The sequence below is a fragment of the Leptinotarsa decemlineata genome, unplaced genomic scaffold, assembly GCF_025532065.1.
Source record: "Leptinotarsa decemlineata unplaced genomic scaffold, Ldec_3_MD MMD2_tig00001064_RagTag_RagTag, whole genome shotgun sequence".
NCBI classification, from domain to species: Eukaryota; Metazoa; Arthropoda; class Insecta; order Coleoptera; family Chrysomelidae; genus Leptinotarsa; species Leptinotarsa decemlineata.
The window spans coordinates 7,833,815-7,859,705 of record NW_027412558.1 but is presented as its reverse complement, the minus strand read 5'-3'; the positions used below and the strand labels follow the sequence as shown (position 1 = coordinate 7,859,705).

Sequence of the window (25,891 nt, the reverse complement as noted above, 5' to 3'; positions counted from 1 at the left end):
GCTTGATAAGGTATTTTATTCAGTTTTATGATAATAGTTTCAAATTTCATTGTTGAGAAGAAGACTGGTAAGACTGTGATTTCAAAACAATAATGGAATTAATGAATAACAAATGGTCTTATCAATTTTGACAATTCAGCTGGAGCCCTCAGGTATACCTCAAAATTGTAAGCTTAACATCAGATTAAAGAATAGATCTTATATTTATAATACTCAAAATTCAGTTTGAAACAACTAATTAAATTCTCGATATTTCTCATAATAGGTAGGCCTGACTCATTTCATTCTACTGAGTTTCTATTCTGAATGATTACCCATGGTGTGACTCACGTAAAATTTTGCATGTTTCGCATTATTTATCATCATAATCTCTCACAAAATACCATTTACAATTAAAGCAAATAACATTCATCATTAGTACACTTGTATTCATTTCTTCATGTACCTCAAATCTAAATGTTGAAATGCTATTATTATTTTATCAAAACAGCTTCATGAAAATTTTTATCCAGGCTAGGGTTAAGTAATTTATCTTATCACAGGATAAGATAAAATTCACTGGTTTTCTAAAAGTAATAATATCATACCTGCCAAGTGGTGTTTTATCCACATCATACACGCTTGAAATTGACTCTCTCTGGACAACAGAACACAATACGTCGTCTTCGATCTGCAGAAGACCATCTCTAGAAGTCGTAAATTCCAACATTTTTCCGAAATTTCTCAGGCACTGATTACAAAATGTCACAAACGATCAAACTCAACAGTTCAACTTTAGGGAACAAATGCCGTCTGCATTTACCTGGCCAACACCGATCCCAAACAGCTGTCTGTTAAAGGTTATGTTGAACGGTCGTATTCAAATTTTAACGTTCGATTTCAGTAAGAATCACTGTCCAGCGAATTTACAGATCAACGAACTTGTACACTTTTTTACATATTCAACAATTTACACACGCACTTTCTATCGATAGGACACGGGGCAACAAGATATTGAAGAAAACATAAAAACAGAACACAATCAAGCCGACACAGCGCCGAACGCAGCTTGCTATGCTCTAGCTCTCATGAGTTTCGTACAACAAACTGAACTGACAAGATAGCCAACCGAGGACGGTAAAAAGTAGGATGCTATACTGTGGTAAAAGTGCATAGAGTAAAAATTGTGTACCTTGGGTTTGGCCCGACATCTAGCGTTCGGAAGTTTAACGACAACCTGCTTAAGAATCCTCTCTGTAAATGAAATACCCCACTGTGCGCATTTACATTCATTTTACCATATTTTACATTCATTTAATAAAAATCTGTGTGCTCGATTAGCTCGCTTCGCCCGGAAAACAGTCGATAATGTAGATCTGTTTTCTAAGTTACCAACATCTGCTCTTTGTTCGGTATTTACGAAAACGGGAAATAAAATAGGTTTTATAGGTGTATGTCGAGTTCGAAGAGAATGTTAGAGTGTTAAGTATTTTCATGGAAACTAATAACTTTTGATGAAATTTTTTACTTTTGTTTGCCGGCACATCACTTTTTTAAGAAGAGAGTTAATGACAAATTCTCAAATGTATAATAATGGCTTTTTTAACGCTATTCATTGTTGAATATTTGAAACAAATGTTTGCATTTTGAATAGAAAATTAAAAATTACCGTTCTGTTGCAGAATAAAACTTCAACGATATTTCGAGGTTTTGTGGTTTTGTTGTGACAAATAATACCACAAATGTCAACTTGTCATTCAGACATAATCGAGCGTTCTTTAAATATATTTCACACCGTTGACTCTGTGATCATGTGGTATCAAATCTGCATCTGCTCGCTCAACTCCAGATTTTCAAAACAGAACACATCTAAGATATGTTCGTTTCATACATATCGGTGCGCTCGATTAGCTCACTCCGCTTGGCAAGCGTCGGTATTTAAGAGAGCGAGGAAAAATGTGCTCGGTAAGCTCCAAGATCAATCATACTTGTCTGGGTATTTCTTGCAAAATTATTAACTTCTGGTGAAATTTGTGTTATCACATACAGAGAAGAGTTGACGACACATTTCCGGTGACATGATAATGCCTAATTCAACACCAAGTCATTCTCAAATATTTGTAAAAAATTTGCATTTTTAAAAAGAAGATTATAAATTACACTGCTATTGTAGATGATATGCAAACACTAGAAAGATAACAATTGATCTATAAGTGTTCTGTGTCAAGATACAATGAAAATATTAAATTTGTTCCTGATCATGTTGCACAGAACACATGTTTGTATAATTCCATATCAAAGTAAGTGCACCATATATGAAACAATTTCATTTTTTTTTTCATTTCATTACTCTATATGATTTACATTAGCATCAGTTGTAGTATGTCGCTGGTGATAGCACATCTTTCAGTTTTATTTGCAGAATGTTCATTGAGATAATCTGCAAGCTATTTGAGTGAAAATAACTGACACTGATGACAAATATAGTAACGCACAGAACAATGTGCTATAAAATAAATCTAGATATGGCGGTTTTAACGTAAATTGGACTCGAAAAACAATAGATTTTCATACTCTCTGGAATTTGTTGAGAACATAATCGCATGGAACGTAATTTCTAGAAACTTCACTCATTTATTTACGGAGACATTTCCACTTATCAAAGAAAAACTACAGAAATAATAAAAATAAATATTAGAACGAAATTGAAATTGGTTTAAATGGAGAAAAAACTTTCAAGAAATGGAAAATTAAAGTAATTAAGTGGCTGTACAAGTATATAAAAAATTCAATTATGTATTCAGTAATATTTATAAATTTTTTCACCTAGGCATTTGACAGACGTCTAAACAACAAATTCTTGAAATCAAAACGATTTGAGTAGAAACCAATATTTGACAACGATTATTTTCCAAACCATCAGATTTTGATAGAAAAAGAACATGTTTATCTTTGTTTAATTGGAAAAATTCAAAGGATGGACTCGTGCACCTGTTTAAAGTCATAAGTTATAGGAAGTTAAATCAATGTTAGTGGAAACAAAAATGTTGCCCCACTTCAATTTGCACATGTAACTTATAACCTTAAAAGTGAAGCATGAATGCAAATTGAATATTTTTAACAAAGTTCATATTTTGCAATAACTTTTGTCCACCCTATATTTTGAACCAATCCTCCTTAAATATATATTCTACTTTTCAGAATATATAAATTTATAAACCTATAGAACCTTAAAATATGTGTATCTGTCTGCCATCATTATCAACATCCACTTTGCTTTGGAATGTTACGATCTGTCTTCAGCTTTTCGTAGTTATCATGTTCCTAGGTTTTATTCAATTTCAGAAACAGTGGCACTAAAATAAAGACAGCTTAAAATTGTCCTTTTGATCTCTCATACATGCTTCAGTAAGGATAAGAACTTGATAATTCAATAAAACGCGGTTGTTATGTGCACCAATGGAAGGGATAATATATCTATTGTAATATTGGAACTAAATAATATCAACCTTTCTAAAATTATATACAGTGGCTACATACAATGTCTAAACTGAATTAAATTTTGAAGTTTTTCTGTGCAGTCATAGTGACACCAGCCACCATAGCCAGTATGGTGAAGCCTTGAGCAACAACTCTTGTTCGCATCATATACTGTGACATCTTTCTCTTGCCAGTTCCGAGACACCATACACCATAACTGAGAGCTATTGTGGTTGCAGCACATCCTGCCAAATAAATTTAATGTATTCAAGCTCAAAACAGCTATTTAAAACTTGGAATGATTTATTCACAACTTGAATTATAATCTTCCAGCTCACCAATGGGAACGAATGGGTTCTCCTTAAACTTTCTTATAAATTTCTCAGTAAATGTTTCTATAGGAAGGGCAGCATCCATGTCTTTTCTCAAAGTTAACCAGTCAAACTTTTCTAAATCTTCTTCGGTGAAATGTGTGTTTTTCGAAGACATATTGTTGTTTTAACGTTATTTAAAAGTAGACCCAAAATTAAATCAAATTCTAACCCCAGATGTCGAAAAGCTGTCAGATGTCAAATATATTCTTTGTTCGTTTGATGTTTGGTACGTTTAACGTGTGGTGTTGCACTGGGTGTCATCCTGTCATCGTAGAAAGTTCGGAACTGAAGTCGAAGGCCAAATTAAATAAAATTTCTGAAATATCCTCAAACAGAAAGGACTGTTCTCAAAAAATAAGTCAGTCATTGATTCTATTATCATCCTCGCAGTCAACGCCAATGTCTCTGAAGATACCTTCTGCAGTAGCAGATAAATGTTTAGTACTACAAGTTCCTTTTACTACTTCATAAAATTTCGGATTTTCTTTCTAATCCTAACACCGACTGTGCAAGCCTATGTTCTTGTTTGATTGATTACCTTTTCTCAGTTTTCTGTTCCCATTATCTGAGTGTGAAACAACGGCAACAATTCTAATCAGTAGGTAATATGAAATATGTTCAAGTGTTCATTGTTAATGGTCGACTTGCAACCTGTTTTAAATGGATTGGATCACCAACTCACTTTTACTTTGCATTTGTATACATGTCATCTCCCTTTTGCTTAGTTGTTTGACTTTCAGCTGTAGATATATTGCAGATGTATTACTGCAAATATTTGTTCACAGGTACCACCAGGACTTTCAGTCATCAATCTGTAGTATAAAGTCCATTATTAGTATAACAATAGCAGCAAAATTATATTTCATAGAGTGATACTAATACTGATGTTCATCTGATTACATGGCCAGTGATAATTGATTCAGAAGTGGTTGTGTCTTTTATGAAGTAAAAAATATGCTTGTACTCCACTAATTTCATCTACATTTTTTCAACACCATATTCAATTGAAATCTTCATATCTCACAATAATCATGAAACTTCAATATATCAGTGCTGAAGTCGATTTCTGCTGAAAAATTTAAGAGACAAAATCGGTGGCGTTCAAAATTAACGTATGAACAGAAAGAAGCACAAAATGCAAAATTTACAAAAAAATTTACTATCTTAAAACTAGTAATTGATATTCCATTGACATCTATTATTCAATGTATTATCGCGATTCTCTGTAATTGGTTTCTTTCAATTAGTTTTCTCTGGACAGTGAAACTAAATTATATCTGAATTTTATTAGTTCGGGCTTCCTTAGTCTAATATGTTTGCGATGTGATTTGAAATCTTTGAAAGAACAAATAAAATTGAAATGATCAGCTACAAATATCAATTATATCGAGCAATAAAAACGTGAAATGAAATTACAATAAAATGAAATTGTGCAAAAAATAAAAAAATCGTCTTTGGGTGATGGCAAAGCTAATTAGTGAGCTGTCTTTAACTTTGTCGAAGAAGATTCCCACATTTTTGTATACGTGGTCCCAATTAGAGTTAAGTCTTTGGAAGCTTTATGTATTGAGGAGTTATATTGCAACAAATTGTCGGAAAATAAACCTTGTAACACTGAGGCACTAAATGAACTAAACAGAATGAGAATTGAGTAACAAAATCAAAAACTAAAAACATTAAAATAAAATAAGTGAAAAAAATCATGTTAAATGGTTCAATTGAAAAGTAAAAGATGATAATAACATAGATAACGTACTAAAAGCTGAAAAATAATTCGGAAGGTCTTAGGTAGCTGTCATCACACCACTCTCCTCACTCTCCTATGGTATTTATCAGATAAAAAAAATAAAATCGTTGGGCGTAGCGTAAACTGAGTAAATATGTAAATACCAGGCCCAACGATTTTATTTTTTTATCTGGTCAATACCGTACACTGCTGAGGAGAGTGGTGTGATGACAGCTACCTAGAACCTTCCGAATTATATTTTGGTTTTTAGTACATTATCTACATCATTATTATCTTTTTTTTTCAATAAAACTGTTTAACATAAAACATTTTACCTGATGATTCATGCGGGAATTGCTTCGAGGCGAAAAAGGAGAGGGTAAATGGTTTCAAATAAAGACTGTCCCACATAACAAATGTTTTTATTTTCTGGAATGTTACAAACCATGTATGCAAAAATCACCAAAATGGCCGTGATCTTAATATTTCCACAACGAAAACGGCGTTTGTGCAAGTAACTGAATATATATTATTTACTGACTAGAATTAAAGAAATCACAACATTATTAACTTGAACATGCTATACTACTTAAACAGAATAATCATTGGTAACTTATTAAAACTAAACATGAAATAAATTAATACAACAATATCAAAATCTGACCTAAGTTATGAAATAATTTAAATTCATACAGCGAAAATATATTATTAGGATATACATAACCGGCTGATACACCAGACCCGATTTACATTGACCATCAATAGAATACCCTGCACGCAGACATCCATTAATAAATGTATAAATATTATGACTGATTTATAACAGAAAATATGTTATTCACAAATAAATTAACTTTTTACAAACTTAACCTGAATGGCTCCAAACAAAACTGTACAGGTAATTAAAATTATTATTTGGTAAGTAAATATAGTCGAAACTCCATCATCTTAATACTGGCTCAACAAAGCGCAGGAACCTAATCTTTCCAAACAACTTAAATATTAACTCATTCGGAAACAACCCACTAATCATAATAAGATTTCCAAAGAAATAAATCAAAAAGTATTACTGTTAAGTACCATTTACTCGATGCCGAACGTATTGGTTTCTTCGACGGCAAGTAATAGCTTCTCGTACAAAACCCCACTAGTAGGGTAGGGTGGTAGATCTAGCCTATTAAAGCAAGTGTGCGCCCTTGGAAGACTGTTGGGCTTGCCCCATTTTTCGATGCAAAATTTACGAGGTCCTATGGAGCCTCTCAAGGCTGCGAAGCCCTCGAAGGGTATGCTCGATGTTCCGGTTACGAACTGGAGGAGTCTCAATCTCTGCTCGTTGCTGAATCTGGAAAATTCAAACTTGGTAAGAATTCGACAAATATCGCGAATACTTTTGATATATAGCCCTTATGAAAGAATAGTCTTCCAAGCGGTTCTTTTTCAAATGTAGAAGATTATCTATTGTACATCCTAAATACACAGAACTTTTATGAAATCACTCGGTATTTGATACAAGTCATCAAGCTTATTTTGATTGCTGAAGGAAGAGACCTCATGATAGGAGTTTATATAGCAGTATATGACAACATTTCCAGAGTTGTCAAAACAAAATAAACTGGTTTTTTGTACCAACAACAATACTAGCAGACAGTTGATAATTCACAGAATTTCTCAGCTCCACAAAATAAACCAGAATAGCACATCAGACAACCATCGACTTCGGATTCAAAGAGCTCTAGAAAAACAAACTAGAATTCAGGCTGCTAGATCTATTCTAAAATTAAAGGAGGAGTGATAATGTTGTGGGGCAGCATGTTGAGAGCAAGTCCTTCCTATATAACAAACCCTGACCTGTTGGGAGGTTTGTTAACTTAGTGTTATAATCCCTAGTCCGGCTGTGGAGAGGTGACGTTGAAGAGAATTTTATATTTCAGGAATACGTTGAAGCTGAAGACGTTCTGAACTGGAAGTGAGGTTACCAGATGGAGGTATGACTGCATTATTTGAAGCTTACATAAAGGAAAAGTTTCAGGACACTTAATGCCAGATTAATTTTATTGAATTTGAAATATAAAACAAAGCAGTGAAATAAGTGAAAGAATTTTGGAAAGTCATCAATGAGTTTACTGAGGAATAAAGCGAAATTAGTCGTGATCGTCGTATTTAATATTTTCAAAAGTATGTCTTAGTTTCATCCATCGTAAGTAACTGGAAAACTTAAAGTAGGTACTAAGGTAATTAATAAATACGAACATCAGATAGCGTCAGAGGCCGGACGAATGAAAAAATATCAAAAGACTCTTCATATGTCTATATGAAGTTTTTCATTTTGAAAAAAGCAAACGGCGAAAATGTTGTCTTCGATTGGTTACCAGAGCTTTTTCAGGGCTTTCGAGTTAGACGAGAACAGTTCTTATTTTTTTTTTAATGCATCAACAACATACCAAGATGGCAATAACAACTTTCTTAGTCCAATCTTTGAAGTTAAAATAGAGTGATACCGTATAATTTTGCCTAACAGTACTGATTTGATATAGGATTTAAAATCCACTTACCCTACCTAGGAAGTTTATCCTGACCGGAGGTCGATACCACCCCTATCCGGGGGTGAAAAATGTTTCAATGAAAATAAGTCTTTTGACATTCAAAAAACTTTATAGTTGCTAAGAGTCAATCAATCTATCTACTCCCTGACTTATTTTCACTGAAACATTTGACACGTTCAAGAAGAAGCGGCATACACCCCCAGAGTAAAAGAAACCCCATTTCAGGCCAACTATGAACATCGAAGCTGTTTGGCAAAATTACACAGTGAAAAGATCAATGACTGGAGTATCTACGTCGGCACCATCGCCTAATTTCTTGACTTTACTCTGTATAAGACTCCTTGAGTTTCTGTCAAAACTTTGTTTCTTTGAAAATTGTCGCAACAGTGTTACCAAAGTGACTGAATTATTCACATAGCGAATTCTCGACTAGAATTGAGGTGGGATGATATGTCTGAAACTAAACTTGTTGTTTCATTTAGCAGATGGAGAATAAACTAAATTTGTGTTCTGTTTGTGTATCCAGCATACCATCTCGAAAATAAAACAATATGATGACTGTTACAATTTTGTTGGCACTGATCCCAAAGACATTTGACGAATAAATACACAAGAAATGATGACATGCCTGGGTTTTTCTTACGAGCTAGGGAAATCTGAAGACTCAATTTGTCTCACTTTTGAACATAGGAGAAGCAAAATTTCCATGAGTGTTAGTGAAGTCATTCTAGGAATTTTCTATATTTGTTTGAATTTTGATATGGAGACAAAAAAATGTCAGAGGAAAACTATATGAAGGTATGAAGTAATTAGATCTGCAGTATTGTATAGAAAATGAATAGTGAATAAAAAAATATATAGTTTGAGACGATGATACCACAAAAATTATCTGAGGACACCATGGATTGAGGAGGAAAATGGAGCAAAAATCAGTACTGAAGCGAAATAAAAGTTGTATTGTTCTTAATGGCAGACAGTAGAAATATCAATAAAATTCAAGGTGACACAATAATATATCGTACTGAATATGCTTGTAAAAGTTACTTTGTTGTGAAATACATGTTGCAATTTTGTAAAATCGTTTGTAGAAATCTGTCAATTTACTGTTGTTAATTTGGTTTACATGAAGTTTCACTAGTTGATGAATATGTGGTACAATGCACAATGTATGTACAAAATAAGAAACAATAGTATTTTCAAGTATCAACAGCAGTACCTATCGAAAACAAAAAAATAAACAAACACAGTCATTTTATATTGAATATTTCAAAAAACGGATATGATGAATAAAATATCTTAAATCTTTAATTTCCTCAGTAAAATATAGTTTGAATCGAATTATCACTACATCATATTTAGTTTGGAGATACCTGCAAGTCCAATAATTTTTCTACATATTTCATACTCCATCGACAATATGCCAGAAATCTGCACTTACAAAATTACGACCAAATAAAAAATAATTTATAATTTGTTTTCCCTGATAAAACCTAGAAACATTGATATTTTTATATATGGCCTACTGAAATATCAGCATAGAAAACATGTTAATTGATTGTAGATTCGGGTTAGTGTCATTTTCAAATCGACTATTATTGAGATATGTCTTACCTTTCGATAGCTTCCCAGAACCACATCACAACCGGATGTTGGTCGTGATATCCTCCTCTATACTCTGTGTGGTGTCGCCAATCGAACAAGTCGATTTCTGCCGTACCAGCTATAACCAATTCTAGCTCTCTCGCATCGAAGACGCTCACTAACCTAGGATCTATGACTTCATAGAAGCCTCGCACCAAAGATTCCGTCTGTTCAGACACTCCTCTTTCTAATCTCCATCTGACTATCCTCTCCAAATATTCCTGATGAAAATGATAAAAAACCGTGATTGCATTTCTTGAAAATGAATAACAAAGTTGAGAGTACAAGTAAAAGTACTACTACACCTGAACTGCAACAATTTTCTCAACATGCGTTTTAACAACAGGGTTGGTGAAAATGTCTTATTCTGAAGTTCTTTAAATGAAGTGGAAGGCGCCAACTTGTTTGGTGAAACGCACGTCGAGAAAGATGTTTCCGTTCTAGTGTTTAGGAGCAGTGATTGTTTTGGCTTTATTCTACGCCTGTTTTACTTCTCAATCGTATACTTGATATGTGATAGAAAACCTGTTGTGTAGAAATTTTAAAAAAAGACTGTTTTTATCTAATATATAGACATGAAAAATAATTTGATTACTCATTCAGAAAAGTATTTAGTAGTTACTATTAAGGGCTCAGGTTTGTTTCAATTACTTTATAAATATCATTATAAGAGGTCTTTTGAAAAAATAAGGTGAATTTTCATTTTTCTCCAAAAATCTTCATTTATTCATCAATTTCTATTTTATCATCTTCAAAGTAGTCCACCTCAGATATAATTAACTTGTGCTAGAGTTTTTTCAAACCTCGAAGCAGTTCTGATACGAGGGTTGCCTTATATGTTTCGGAATTTGGCAACCCGAGTGTTGCAATCTGGCAACTGATAGCTCTATCGCAAAGTTGGACATTTTTGAGCTTATAACTCAGAACGTTTTAACATACGCGCGCTATTTGTGTTGTTTACAGTAGCTTAAGAGATTCATCTCGGACCAAAAATGGTATTAAATCGTGAACATTTTCGTGCGATTATTTTTTACAACTTTTGACGTGGATTAACTCAGCAACAGTGCATGGATGAACTTAATTTAATTTTTGGCGATGAAGCTACATCAAGGACCAGTGTTTATCGAATACCATTGATGCTCTGCGCGAACTGATATTGCAAGAGCGTCATGTGACCTATCGTGAGATTGTGACAACTTTAGGCATTAGTTGGAACAGCATACATTCAATATTGCATAAACATTTGACTGTCAAAAAAATTTGTTCGCGTTGGATCCCACACAATTTGTCAATCGCTCAAAAAAAGGCTCGTGTCGATTGGTCGAAGGAAGTGCTCAAAAAATACGATCGCGGTACTTCGAGACACGTCTATGACATTGTGACAGGTGATGAATCGTGGATTTACGCGTATGAGCCCGAAAGGAAACAGCAGTCGACTGTATGGGTGTTTCAAGATGAGCCATATCCAACAAAAGTTGGACATGTCGCAACAGTACCACTAGAACAACGCAGAACAGTCAATTCTGAGTGGCACACAACCAGTTTTTTGCCAGTTGTTTTCCAAGAAATCAGGAAAACCAACCGCCGAAGACGGATCACTCTTCACCACAACAATGCGAGCTCTCACACATTGGCTCAAACAACTGCATTTTTGAGCACCCAAAACATCAATTTGGTGAGTCATCCGCCGTATAGTCCTGACTTGGCACCGAATGACTTCTTTTTATTCCCGCACGTAAAAAACAAACTGAGAGGTCAACGTTTTTCGACACCTGTAGAAGCAGTTGCTGTATTCAGAATGCATGAGATACCTCAATCAGAGTGGCAAAAGTGCTTCGATATTTGGTTCCAACGCATGAAAAAGTGTATAGATCTTCAAAGGGAATATATTGAAAACCAATGAAGTGATTTTCGATTATTAATATTTGTTTTTGTTCTCTAATCCCGAAATATAAAAGGCAACCCTCGTATGTACCTTTTGGTATGTTCTTGAGCTCTCTCAGCGATTCGGTTTTTATCTCCTCAATCCTACCAAAACGCCATCCATTCATGGGTCTCTTCAATTTTGGTAACGGGAAAAAGTGGTAGGAAATCTGGCGAATACGGTGGCTGAGGTACACCTACGGTGTTGTTTTTGGCCAATAAATCACGAAAAACCAATGACGAGTTAATAGGTGCATTATCGTTATGCAAAAGCCATGAATTGTTTTTCCACAATACCGGACTTTTCTTCGTATTGCTTCTCGCAAGCGCCGCATTATTTGAAGATAATACTCCTTATTGACCGCACGACCATGTGGCAAGAACTCCATGAAATTTGTACATTCACCTTATTTTTGAATAGACCTCGTAACTGCATACACTTGGTACTAAGACAGTATTGTTCACCGTTATTTCGTCCAGATGTAATCTACTGTAATACACTAACATTTCTCTTTCTGTTATCAGTATTGAAGTTGCAATATAAATATTGCATATTTTGATATTATTCGCTAGTTCTATTCATATAGACACACTAGTTTTATCTCATGCATTGCATCGAACTCAATCCTTTATGACTCCACAATAGGTTTTGATATTGTACATTTCCAAATTATATTCTATATACTCGAAACTCATCTATACTTTATCGAAATCAACAAAAACCTGAACCAACTCAAGAAACTTTTTCAATACAAACCTCAATTCAAGAACAAACAAATAAATTGAGTCTTGTTTTATGCAACCGTTTTGTTGAACAATACTAATATTCCTAGTCTCTTAGAAACCCTCTTACCTTCTTATTTTTCTCCGTAACAGGAACATTCCGTCCTCCAGGCTTGAGTTCCCTTTCTAAGACTTGTCCGAAAACTTCTTCGGTGACAGCAAACGTCAGTTCCAGCTCCCCCTGAAGAGAAACGTCATGTTCTCTTATCCACTGTAAAGACTGGTGGAATTCAAAGTCCAAGCTTTCCAAATCTGACAAAGCTACGGGTAAGCGAAGCAACGCTTTATAGAACGGCCTGGTGAAGAAAGCGTCTAAAAGGTACTGATGCACCAGAGCCAAACCTAATACTCTACCACTAAACCTGAACCTGAAAATAATTGAACACAATCAGACGTTTGACAGAATCGACGTTTGAGAAACAAAGTTGGTCTTAAGACAGATAACCTTCTTTCATCTTCAAATAAATCAACATTGAGTTACAATAACTGGAAATTAATTGTTGTTCACTGAATAATATAGGAAACATTTTTGTTTCATAAATAATATAAATATACCTTCTATTTAACAAATATGGTACTTACCAATCGTGGTAGTTGTCAACAAAGGCAGACATCGGTGAGATCTGAACGGTATAAGTATCATTGGCAGAATATTCGAAGAGACCATAATACGGATTGAAAAGCTCTCTTGAAAGCAAAAAGAAAAACTCCCTAGAAGGACCGCCATAATCGAGACCTTCTTCATTGTCCCATACAACGCAAAGCTTTCCCTTCTGCAGTTCTTTTTTGTTGGCAGACATGATACGCCTGAAAGCGTCTTCCAGAAGATGTTCTCTCCTGATATGTAACCTATAGAAAAAATATCGGTATGAGCGTAAATCTGACACAGAGAAAGAGGTTCCCCAGGGAACGCTACTGAACCCACTGTAGAGTTCATGTACAGATTTGTCTGACTTACTTGAACTTTCCGGGTCCCTGTCCATATCCTTTGCTTTCTAATTTTCTGTAGAAGTTCCTCAGCTTCGCCTCAAAATCTCTTTTGTGGGGGCAGGTACCCGATGCCTACTCAAGCCCGGCGATGCAATGGGAGATGGCTGGGGGGAACCCCTGGGACTTCTAGTAGTAGTGTTCGCCCTGGTGTCTACAGTAACCGCAGGAACATAAGACATAATCTCCTGCTCGAAGAGGCTGAAATAAAAAGAGACATTGCAATTGCATTTCAAGGTTCGTGTCATAAATTAGGTATTAGGTTGTTTCAAAATGTTTGTCCGTTTTAATGTCGTGTGTTTTTGCAGCTCCATATCTCAATGGATATTTATTCTACTGTGTGGTTAATTTTTTTCAAAATTCTAATATTTTGTCTCGTTTCAGCTTGTTACTATACGATGTCGTTGAGCGATTTTTGGCAAATTTTTCTCCACGATTCCGATGTGGTCGACCTTCAGTAATCCAGGACGAAGGTTTGAGGAACTTGGTGTAGATGGACCATGACCAGACCAATCACAAATGGTGCGTGAGATGTCGGAAGAACTGGGCGTCTGCTCCCATGCGGTTTTTGGTGGTTCAAAACGTAAGGAAAACGTCGAAACCTTGAAAAGTGGAAAAGGAGACGTTCAGGACAGTGGTTGAACACTAATTAGCCACCCAGACACTTCCCAAATGAGAAAACTCATAATAAAAGACCATCCTGGTTACTGTATGGTGGTTAGCGGCTATAACTTTCAGCAACCGGGTCAAACCATCATAGCAGTCCTATTATGAGGAAGTCGACGAAATGTACCAAAAATTGGGTGAGCAGCAGCTAGCACTGGTCAGCAGAAGAGGTCCAATGCTTCTCGACAACGCCCATCCGCACAAGTTTCACAAATCACCGCCCGGTCCAATAAGGACCAGGCAGAAACGGCCTTGGTAGGCTTCATTAAATCCGTGTATCCAATTGTTATGCTGACGAAATTAATAGACTTGTGTTACGTTACAAGAAAGTACTGATTGAAATGATGCTTATTTCGATTGAATTGAATAAGTATTCACTGATATATTACAGTTTAAAAAAGACTCATAATAACGGACAAAAGCTAATATTTTGTAGAATTATACCTCGAATTTAAATTATAAATGTTGAGGAACATGACTGTTTCACTGGTTGATTACAAACACTAGTAATGAATATTCAGTTCAGTTGGGAAACAACGTAACATTTGTTCAAGATAACGCTATCAAAGTGTTTTTCCTTGCAAATTATCGCGATTCATACATTTTCCCAGTTATGCTACTTTCGGCAACGCAAAACATCGCGGAAGAATATGCGTTGTTTTATAATGTACACTCATTGATAATTCTCGACTGTTCTATTTTGCTGAAAATGTTTTCATATTTCCATTATATCTCAACATCTCGTTTGTAAAAACTCTAAATCAAGTGAAAATAGGTAAAATGGTGAATAATATTCACCATTTCACAATTGAATGATGACTTGTCATCATGTAAATTGAACTTCGCCTTTTGTCTTCTTATAATAAATGAACTGTACATGATCAATTTGATTTGAATGTATTAGAAGATAATAAAGACGGTATTATTATTATTATTATTCATTATGTTACATAAAAAAAAGTCTTTTCTATAGAACATGTTTTGTAGAAAACCTCTCAATCGTTTCAATAAGTTCTATTAGTGGCTTGCTATGGGTTTCCTTCATTACCATGATTTTTATACCTGCATCGAAAACACTGAAAAAAGCAAGAAGTGATGTGCAACAAAGACGTGAACGTAGAAGAGCAGGAAACGCAACTGCCTTCTGATTTAAAGAAGGAGGTAGCTGAAGAGGTATCAAAATAACTTCGACAAATGTCAAGACTAATTTACGAAAACCAATGCTTTTGGCATTGGTTGCCAAAAAAGCGAAAGAAGTCAAACCATCATCACTATGATAATATTATTCGATGTTAAAGACAACTATGGTCTTCCAATAGGGACTTCCGAACTTTGACAACTGATAACGGCCATCTTGTTGAAACTACATCTGACAAATTAGTTGTCATTTATTCAGTCTGTTTGGCCAAATCACCATGGACGGATATAGCATTCAACTACACGTGCAAATAATACAATTGTTTTATCAAAATGGATGTTCTGTTAGTGCAACGTACCGCGCGCTTCGCCACTATCGTCCTACTAGGAAGACTCCTACTCCTCCGAACTCACCCCCCCTCTTCGTGCAGTTGACGCGTAACGCCGGTCACACGAAGAGACGAAAGCAGCGAGGTAGAATACCCATTTTCATTTATTTTCCAAAATAACATAATTACAATTCAGACTTCAACATAAACTTAACTAATTATATTCACTTATATACACATTAGTCCTTGCTGAATAACAAAGAAAAAATAAGAAGGATACCGACAATAAACTACTTGCTACCTCAGCTACACTGGCCTCCAGGAATTATTTACAATCTAGGTTCACACACCAAATCCATGCCAGGACTAGGGCGCGAACCCTTCACCATCTTTCCTCTCAGAATTCCTTTTACAGCTTGCCCCTCATTGTTCCCTTTCATCCCTCACAACACTCTCTGCCCATTCATTCGCAACGCGAATCCACTCCTTTTTTTTCCATTCACACTCCTAAGTTGCATTCCTCCGTTTTCTCGTTAGAGTCGCTCTCCATTCCCGCCATCCAACTTTCTCTCCCTCCATGCGTCTCTCAAGCACATGCTCTGCCGTTTCAGGCTCCCCCCCCACTCCGGCCACAGTGGCATTAAACCTCAGGTCCCAGGTTGAACCTGGCTAGGTAACCCGGGAAGTTTCCATGCCCCTTGAACAGATTAAGATATTCAAACCCGACTGGAACGGAGGAATGCTTTACATCTTCCCTCTATGCAGCGCCACCACTGTAAGGGGAACCCCTACTCCTTTTTTTATTTTCATGTATAGACTCATTTCTGCTTCAAAGGATTGTCTGTATGTGAATATTCCATCATTATTGTATTTTCGGGCGTTCTAACCATCATGCTCTACATTTCGCACTTTACATTTTATCCTTCACGATAAGGAATCAATTATGTCAATGCCATCATTAGTAACGTTACAAATTACAAATGAGGCAACCGAAAGTGAATCTACATATCAAAACAAAAATCGAAGATACTCTAAAAATATCGCTATGCATAACTGCACTCCAATTAAAAATCTCATTAGCAGCTTCTGTTGAAATTGCAAATTTCAATTTTAATTAATTTGATAAGTAGGTAGTATCGGAATGGTTATTCAGTAGTTACAATGGAAGTTCTTGACATGATGAGAGTACAAAAATAGAACTCGGAGGATAATATCAGAAAAACGTGACATAAAGAATAAACAGATCGAAGCTGCCAAAACCTCAAGGCTAAGACAACTGTAGAAGTGAACAAATGTACGTAACCAAAGATTGGAGAAACAAAATAATATTATCTATCCATAGGTCGGAAGCCGTTACATACATTAAAAAGTAAGACCTCGTTAGTCCTTAGCTCGCACAAGTTTCGACATCCGAGGGTTGTCGTTCGTATGGGTGCAATAGTTGGTTAACGGTAAAACATATTTTAAACATATATAGGATTTTAGAGACTGATTAAATCGAGAATTATCAGGCTCTACGGGAAAGATACTAGTGAAAATATTTGCAACTACATTAGCAAAAATTGCACAATATTAAAAATTTGTCAAATGAATGAAGAATCAACCGAAGGCAAGAGAATACATACAGAATACATTCCAGTTAAAATTTGCTTTTCTGAATAAGTCATTTGGTATTAAGATTGTGAAATAATCGTCAAACACGTCAATTTTAGTTTTCAAAAGGGCACATTTTTGAATGAGAATTAACCACTAGTCAGGCACCCCCTCCCCACAACAACCCTCATGTCAATTTTTTCTTGAAAAAAAAATAGTTTTCTTGCCGACGTTTCGAATTTAATTAAATTCTTCATGTTTCATGTCGTTTTGTGTGGATGTTGTCTCGGAAATTTGGTTGTTGCAATGTTTTTTATTTTTTAAAATATGTATCTAATATGTCTGATGGTTTTTGAAAATAGTAATATTATCAACACGAAAAAACTACCTTTCGAGCCCTGAAGAAAAATTTAATCAAATTCAAAATGTCGAAAAAAAAATTGTTTTTTTATAATTGATCCTGTTACCCAACCAACCTTTTTTAAAAAAAACTAATATCTAAAGCTCTTCAAATAATGTATGGACCGTTTTTTACCTGTATGTATGTATGTATGTATGTATGTATGTATGTATGTTTGTATGTCTGTTTGTAACTCTCAAGCTCGGGATCTGTATTGGCAGAATTATCGACATTATTGCTTGATCTATTCTTGGGCAGATGACGCTGTATGTAACCTCCTTGATAAGTTGTTCAAAAGGTAATCAAAATAAAAAATGGATTTTAAGAATTATAAGTCTTAGCGACATTTTGTTTGGTTTGGTTTGGTATAGAAAAAAGTTTTGATCGAAACGAAAGATAAATTTTTAAAAAATCTAATTCGATTATTTGAAATCAAACCAAAGTATGGATTTCAACAATGAAAACGTTATCGTAAAATGTACACCTAAAAACACGCTTTTAAAGAATATCGAACTAAAAAGTTAAAAATATTTTTTTAAATAAGCTTAAAACAATAACGATCGAAAAATACTAGTATTATTGTGAAAAAAGCCTGGGGGCTTTGTGCCACATTTTTTGTATATCTAGCGCCCACGCTTTTTTCACAATAATACTAGTATTTTTCGTTATTCGTTATTGTTTTAGGCTTATTTGAAAAAAAATATTTTCAACTTTTTAGTTCGATGTTCTTCAAAAGCGTGTTTTTTCAAACTATATTTATTGTTCTCGATACTCAGCGAATAATACACTATTTTCACAATATTTCAGATATTAATCTAAATCCGATTAAAAACAATACCCGTTTCTCGAAAAAAAAAAACTGAGGCAAAATCTAATCTCTTCCTGTTTACACAAAAATTTCACAGACGCAAAGTTGATAACCACTACTGATACTGTACAATGACACATTTTATTGTCTATGAATTATATTTACTCAGAAACATAATGAAAAACAAAGTGTTGGGCGTGTCACTGCACTCCGATGCTGGGAAAATGTTATTTTCAGACGTACTATATTCGTACTACCAAGTGAAGCGGATTTTATTCTATTTCCACATTTCAATTCGGGTCGGTGATTTATTAACGAGACCACCACAAAATTTTTGAGTGTCTTTCCGAAAATAGAAATGAAATGTGTTTTCAACTCGAGATCAGAATCTGGTGACTCTGTCAACAACAAAGACCTTCTTGATCAAATTCCAAACATTATTTGTTTATAAACAGTTGCGCACTAGACATTTGTTTATTTAAAACTGTATTTACTGAATGTCTGGCCCTTTTGGTTAGAAAACAACCCATCGCATTCATTCTCATCGGAGAATGGAAATTACAGTAAAAATGTTGTCAATGCAATTTATTGAGTTTGATACTTCGTTGACAAGTTTATTTGCATAAAGGTTAAGATTACAATTCAAAGAAATTTTACAGTTTTTCAATTTTATTTGGCTTGTTCAATATAAACGTATTAGCACAGCACTGAACAAGTCCGAGGTGGCTTTTGAATAGTGTTACACATATTACAAATCTATCACAACATGTTTCATTAGGAAATTGGTATATTATTCTGAAATACCTAATACTTACGATACAACATGAAATGAACAATACAATTCTCGAAATGGAAATGAACTTATGCTAAGCTCCATTCAAATTTTTCTGACCAAAGAATCCTTGTATTTGGGAATCAATGGCACATTGTCCAACTTTAAATCGAGGAGATACTTCAAGGTTAATATCGACCCGTACACAATATCTTATATAGAAACAAATGCTGCCATATTCAATACCAACTTCTCAGTATTCAAATATGCAGGAAAATGGCTCCCTAAATCGTTCAACATAAACATTTTTTTTTACTCATTTTATTTTCAAGTTATTATTTTCTAATTTTGTTTCTCAATTCTTCTCATTCTATTTATTTCATTTAATGCCTCAGTATTACAAGGTAATATGTTATCTACCATTTTTTAGCTGCGGTCATCTTGAATTTGCATCTTTTTCAAAGTGTACTAGTACTAGAACACTTCGTATAGTACTAGTCAAGCCCTGTCATTTGATACCCATATTGAGGTAGTTGTCTTGGATTTGAAATGATACAGAATTTATTGAATTGTATTTTCAACAAAACTGAATGTTTGTACCATATTTTGGATCAATCTGTCAACAGGAAGGGGTCAAATAAATTTGATCCTAACAAACAAACTGGGCAAGCTAAATGAAACCGTTTACTAATGAAAATAGCATGACGTTACTCCAAATTCAATATGGCGGATTATCAAAGATTTTCGATGAACCCGATGATATGGATATGGAAATAAAAGGGTTTAAAGAGAAAAAATCATAAATGGTATTACAAACGCTCTAAAGTGAGAAAATAAACTTCAAATCAAATAATATCCACCAATTTATTACTGCACACAATTCATAAAATTTAAAAGTTTGTTGCGACTTGTCTTACAATTATTTAATACAAAAAGTATGTTTGTTTATAGGAAAATCTCATAAACGGCTTTTATGTCATATAAATTGTGTAATGTAATGAAATGATGGATTTTACCTAATTTTAAAGTATTTTTTTAGAGCATGTTAACAAATTCTAGTTCAGTTTTTTTTATTACTCAATTTTTAGTAACAAATATTGTGCTAGAAATATGTTCAGAAAAACGTCCTTTCCATTATGTACTGTATTTGTTCAATTTTCATTACACTGCAGTAGGTATCAAGCAGTTTTTGATAGAAGCAATATACAGAAAAGGGTAAGTTGACGTTATATACACAGATTTTGCAAAGACCTTCGACAGAATAAGCCACTTCATCTTACTAGAGAAAATAGCTCAAATGGGTTCAAATATCTCACTAACTTAACTACGCTTTTATTTGTATCAGAGAACCAATGCTGTTTTTTTATAACGGATTTGCTTCTGTACTATACTTATCACCATCCGGTGTGCCACATGGCTCCAATCTGGGACCCCTGCTTTTCCCCATCTTCATGAAAAATCTCACCTCCGAGCTTTCGTGTGGAAACTTACTTTTTGCAGACGACTTGAAGATCTTTTCATCTATCACAAGTATAGAGAGCTGCTCTTACCTCCAGTCTCAATTAGACCGGATAGATAACTGATGTCAAATCAATAAATTAGCAATGCATATTAAAAAGTGCAATGTTTGCTCTTTTACACGTAATGCCATTATAATTGAGTATTTTTATAATTTCGAGGATGAAATACACATTTGCGAAGAAGCTGTTAAAGATCTAGGGGTGACGTTCGACAGCGGGTTGACATTTGTTGGCTACACCAATACGCGGCATCGGCTAGAAAAATGCTTGGCTTTGTTCTGCGCAACTGTAAATCATCCACCAATATTACTGCCTTAACCATACTTTATAAATCTCTCGTTCGCTCCAAGCTACTTTGATTTGGTATCCTCTCTATAATGTACATAAGAAAACCTTGGGAAATGGGCAAAGGCGTTTTCTGAAGTTTCTTGCATTTAGAACTGTTGGCGTGTACCCTGCTAGAGGAACTGGTCACTCCACACTACTTCAAAGATTCGGTCTGCCTTTCTTGGAGTTTCATCAAGTATTATAATGTCATACAAAATTTTGCATTGTTCCATTGCAAAGCTACTACACGTAAACAGATCACTTTCTGTACCCCTTTTATTAGATCCAACCTTGGAAAAGTGTCTCCTATAAATTTGATGTGTGAAAATTATAATACCCACTGCAGTCAATGCGATATTAATTTCGATCCACTGAAGACCATATTATCCAAAATTGAACAAACCATCATCTAGCTCACTGTCTTCATTTCATATTATTTACAAATAATAATTAATTAATATGTCATATTTTTTCTTAATTCGATCATATATGTGAATTCATTTCTTGATTTGTCGAATCCTTAATATGTCAATATTTTGTTATATATTTAGCTCAAGTAGCCTTTATTTATACTGCATTTTGTCCTGTAAATGGATTCATCTCTCTTGGGCAATAAATTTTGTTTTTCTTTTCTTTCTTTTCATTAGCACGCCTGTATAAACTACACCATACACAGCAGTTCAGTTATTTTTGTTAGTTGATCGAGTCATAATATATACGTATAATATTTACACATACACATTTACGAGGAAGAATATTTCGGCCTTCTATCCAATCATATCTATTGTTGGTAACATAGATTACTTAATTTATTAATCATTTCTGACCGTTTACTCGATAAACTGCGGTTTTCACATTATGCCTGACCAAAGGCTATGCTCACATACATGTAGGTAAGCCCTATTTATAACAATTTCACTTCAACGTATGATTAACCTGGCCGCTCGATGTTTTCTTCTTTCTGCAAATGATTATTTAATTGGTAACGTTTACCGCGGAATTGTTATTTTTGCTGCATCTGATGTCGCACACGGGCAGAAAGAAAATGTTATTAGTCGGATCTCATCCAATGATGGATGAGTTGAAGTTTTGAAAAATTGAACAATACCTTTTGTTAGTGTACTTTCTGGTATAAACACATGGTAGAGCACTTGAAACACGGAGCAATGAAAAAAAATCGAAAATCGCACTGCAATCGACTACCGATCAATAAAACATGAAACAATTTGATTCCCCTAAATCGATATCTGTTATCTGTTGGGTGTGATGAAGCAATTTATGAAAGGAAACAAAATATTTACAATGTTGTGAAAAATGAGAATGAATTCAAATACCTTAAAACAATAAATTAGTTTTATAACTAACTTTGTAATTCCTAGGCTGTTGGCCTAGGCCAATCATTCGAAGTGATAGTATTGAATGGGCAATTTGTTCAAAGAGTTGTGGTTCAAAATGATTCGAGACAAAAAGATTTATGAACAAAATTTCGAATGAAAGTTATCAGTATCAAGCTGAAGCTGTATAAAAAATGATTAAATTAAAAAAAACCATTTGATATATCGTAATCGTACAAAATACTTTATGCTTCAAAATTTGAAACTCAATATTTGATTTTTTGCAAAAACTATTTGTTTACTTTATAGTTGAAGCAGCTACAACTGAATTCATTACCAGCCATGAACAATTTTTGGAATATCGAGTTGACATTAATCTGTTCTTACAAAAAATTGCTAAAGCTCTTCATTATGCGAAAATAATGTATACGTAGGTAATGACAATCTGTTAAAACAGGTAGATTTGAAAAAACCAATACAATTTAATATTATTTTTTGGAAAAGAAAGTTTTTGGCTTTCTACTACTCCATCTTGATACAAAAAAAAGAAGGATGAGGGAGTCTTCCAAAAGAAAGGAAGGAAGTGCATGGGATCATGCACAGAAGTAACTTTCAGACACAAACTGAAAGAAAGTCCTCCTGAAACAGCTACTTTCATATAAACATTGAATTATACGAAAGAAAAAAGTTTTTAGACTACACAAACCGAGTAGAGAAAAGTATCTTCTGTATAATTCAGTGTTCATATAGAAGTATTTGTTTCGGAAGAGTTTTTTTCTTTCGTATAATTCAATGTTTATATGAAAGTAGCTGTTCCAGGTGGACTTTCTTTCAGTTTGTGTCTGAAAGTTAATTCTTTGCATGATCTACACATCCATGTATAGAGTTACTTCCTTCCTTTCTTTGGAAGACTCCCTCATCCTTCTTTTTTTGTATCAAGATGGAGTAATAGAAAGCCAAAAACTTTTTTTCCCAAAAATTATTCACTCCTAAAAAATATAACCCCTTCAATTCAAATTTAATATTACTTCTAGGAAAACGAGTAAAATATTGGCATTTCTTAAAGAAACTTAAGACGAATGATTCATTCTGATAAAACAAGTAAATATAGAAAGCACAATTAATACAATAGGTATTATACAGTTAATATGTCAATATGTTAATTAATGACATTTTATGAAAACAAGTCCAATAATGATGAATGCATAACTTTTTGTTGGCCGTTTGGAAGAAAATTTAAAAATTTGCGTTCACTGAGCAGGTTTTTGTTGTCTATTTTTTGTGTGTCGTAGCCCATGTTGAAATCGTGGTCATTCTCTAAAAAGAGGGCAAGTTAGTTTGTGGACTTCGGATTTGTTATCTTTGTCCCTTTTTGACGTGTTGTTCTTCATGTTCTCTTTTGTTAGTACACTTTTCATTTTATCTGAAGATGTTTCTGTGTATGTGAAAGTTTTGTAGGTGTTCTCCATTTTATTCTTCCTTTGGGAGTTTTCCACATTTTTCATATAAAGATGGAGAGGTCAAAAGCCAAAACATTCCAGTGTCTCAGAAGTGTCATATCATTGTGTGAAAAACTGACTTCTTTAACTTTAGATTAGACTCTCAGGACTTAATTGAACATCTTTCTAACAATTTCAATCACTGTCACTGAACCATTGGAATTATATATTCATTTATGGTTGTGTTTACTATAGAATTCCACATATTCAATTTAATAATATAAATATGACAGTGAGTAAACCCTAACACTACTGTGACAACTCAAATCAATATGTAAATCAAATAAAACCCACCGACACAATAAACAGATACAAGAGACAATAATGATAGTCCTTCAATTCAAACATCACCCAAATATCAACAATTTACAGGAATATATATATATATATATATATATATATATATATATATATATAAGTACTCTTTGATCATACCCATATTGATTTCAATTAATTTAAGAGCCACCGGTATACAACTGTTTCAGCCTATTGGGCATCGTCAGTACCGGCGGTCCTCGATTGAAGACAAAATGAGAAAAAACCAAGAAAGTACTTGATAAAAAATAAAAATAGCTGCGCAAACGCAAGCGAAACATAAGTGGAATATATATATATATATATATATATATATATATATATATATATATATATATATATATATATATATATATATATATATATTTGAATGATGCAAATAATTTTCCTTTATTTTCAGTATTTCAGTATTAAATTTTACAATTTTACCAGGGAACATAAAACTCATAAAACAAGTCAACAAGGGAAACTTGTTGGGAAAACTTGAACATCCATAAATTTAACAGTCATAAATTACTTATCGAGGAACAAGTAAAAATCAAAATACACAACAAGACCTCACATTCAATATATTAAACAAAACCATACACATTCCTAGAGAAGATCTAACACAAAGAAGAGTACCTGATGCAGTACAAATACAGGCAAATTTACCTGAAGTACCTGAAATACCTGAGTTGAGACGCTCTGACCGTATAAAGAGGTAGACGACAGGATGACAAGTTCAGTTTGAGGAGTGCCTAGAAGAGGACAGTACTACCAACTGTCGAAAGCGCTCGCAGATAATTAATAGAAGATTTAAAGCTTCAAATCCTTTTTGTAAAATTTAATATTGAAATATATATATATATATATATATATATATATATATATATATATATATATATATATATATATATATATGATATTCAGAAATCTCAATATCTTAATCGAAAGTTAATGATATAATGAAACATTCTCAAATCGAATCGAAATATTATTCTGAATAGTAGCAATTTAATTGAAATCGAAAAGAATCCGCGACGTACAGTTAATTCATAGAGCCGTTTCAAGTATGTCGGGTGACTTGAGTGCCGACTCTGCGGTCTCATCAAGGCACGATAAATTTCAACAATGAAATCCAGTATGTCTATGCTCAAGTTCAGTGGCCATTTAGAGAAAAATAAGAAATAACTGACTTTGTTTTAAACGGAAACGCAGAAGTGCCATATATTTTTATAATTTTTTTCTTAGAAATTCCGAGTTTTACAGTCGAGTTCAAAGTCGAAATTTCGAATTTCAAAATCATTCTCAATGAAAAAAAAACGAAAGCAAAATTTCAAGGTTACGCGAGCAGTGTTTCGAATGAAACGCACCTCATTAAAAATAATTTCACTGATTCAATTTAATACACCATCGCCTATTTCGCATGCATTGAAAGTGTCTACAAGTAATTAATGATGTGAACAAAGTGAATCGTCCGTCCCGAGATTTCGAATAAGATACGAATGCAACAGGAAGAGCAAATGAATGAACGTATTGTTTTTTAATTTATATGCAACACCCATTTATTCGCTTATAATTAGAAAACGCGAAAAAAGATTTACAGGAGATAGAAGCGACGGTTAAACGACTAATTTTAAGTATCACCGAGTTCGGAAACATAACAAACTAGGTTTGTTTGTTGACTTTTACGAGATGCATGGGTCAATGGGTCAGCGAAGGAAAGAAGTTACGTTCCTAACGAATTTTTGATAACGATATATTTGGTCATAA

The 25,891-nt window shown here is 33.9% G+C and overlaps 3 protein-coding genes across 4 annotated transcripts in view; all 3 read right to left on the bottom strand.

Moving 5' to 3' along the window:
- The window catches only part of LOC111502532 (Death-associated protein kinase related), a 361,534-nt gene extending 360,430 nt beyond the window's left edge, over positions 1-1,104 (bottom strand). The window contains exon 1 of one of the 2 annotated variants that reach the window (XM_074175624.1): positions 588-1,104. In XM_074175624.1, the coding sequence (XP_074031725.1) occupies positions 588-709 (122 nt within the window). In that variant the 5' untranslated portion in view covers positions 710-1,104. The remainder of the gene's footprint in view (positions 1-587) is intronic. The other variant, XM_074175621.1, reaches the window with a different exon arrangement.
- A 2,319-nt stretch (positions 1,105-3,423) lies between these two features.
- On the bottom strand, positions 3,424-4,033 carry LOC111507758 (HIG1 domain family member 2A, mitochondrial). Its single transcript, XM_023163107.2, has 2 exons — positions 3,798-4,033; positions 3,424-3,704 (listed from the first exon to the last, which is right to left on the bottom strand). The coding sequence occupies exons 1-2, from the start codon at positions 3,946-3,948 to the stop codon at positions 3,535-3,537; spliced, it is 321 nt and encodes a 106-aa protein (XP_023018875.1). The 5' UTR covers positions 3,949-4,033; the 3' UTR covers positions 3,424-3,534.
- Positions 4,034-5,965: 1,932 nt separating this feature from the next.
- The window catches only part of Hecw (Hecw ubiquitin protein ligase), a 263,186-nt gene continuing 243,260 nt past the window's right edge, over positions 5,966-25,891 (bottom strand). Inside the window, 6 exon segments of the mRNA XM_023163118.2 lie at positions 5,966-6,901; positions 9,714-9,964; positions 12,520-12,817; positions 13,032-13,298; positions 13,408-13,496; positions 13,499-13,637. Of these exon segments, the coding sequence (XP_023018886.2) occupies positions 6,643-6,901; positions 9,714-9,964; positions 12,520-12,817; positions 13,032-13,298; positions 13,408-13,496; positions 13,499-13,637 (1,303 nt within the window). The 3' untranslated portion in view covers positions 5,966-6,642.

Bases quoted from the DNA above. Each gene is read 5' to 3' on its own strand.
- LOC111507758 (XM_023163107.2), bottom strand. From the start codon at position 3,948: ATGTCTTCGAAAAACACACATTTCACCGAAGAAGATTTAGAAAAGTTT. The intron at 3,705-3,797 runs GTGAGCTGGAAG...TTTATTTGGCAG, and splicing joins GAACCCATTCGTTCCCATTG to GATGTGCTGCAACCACAATA.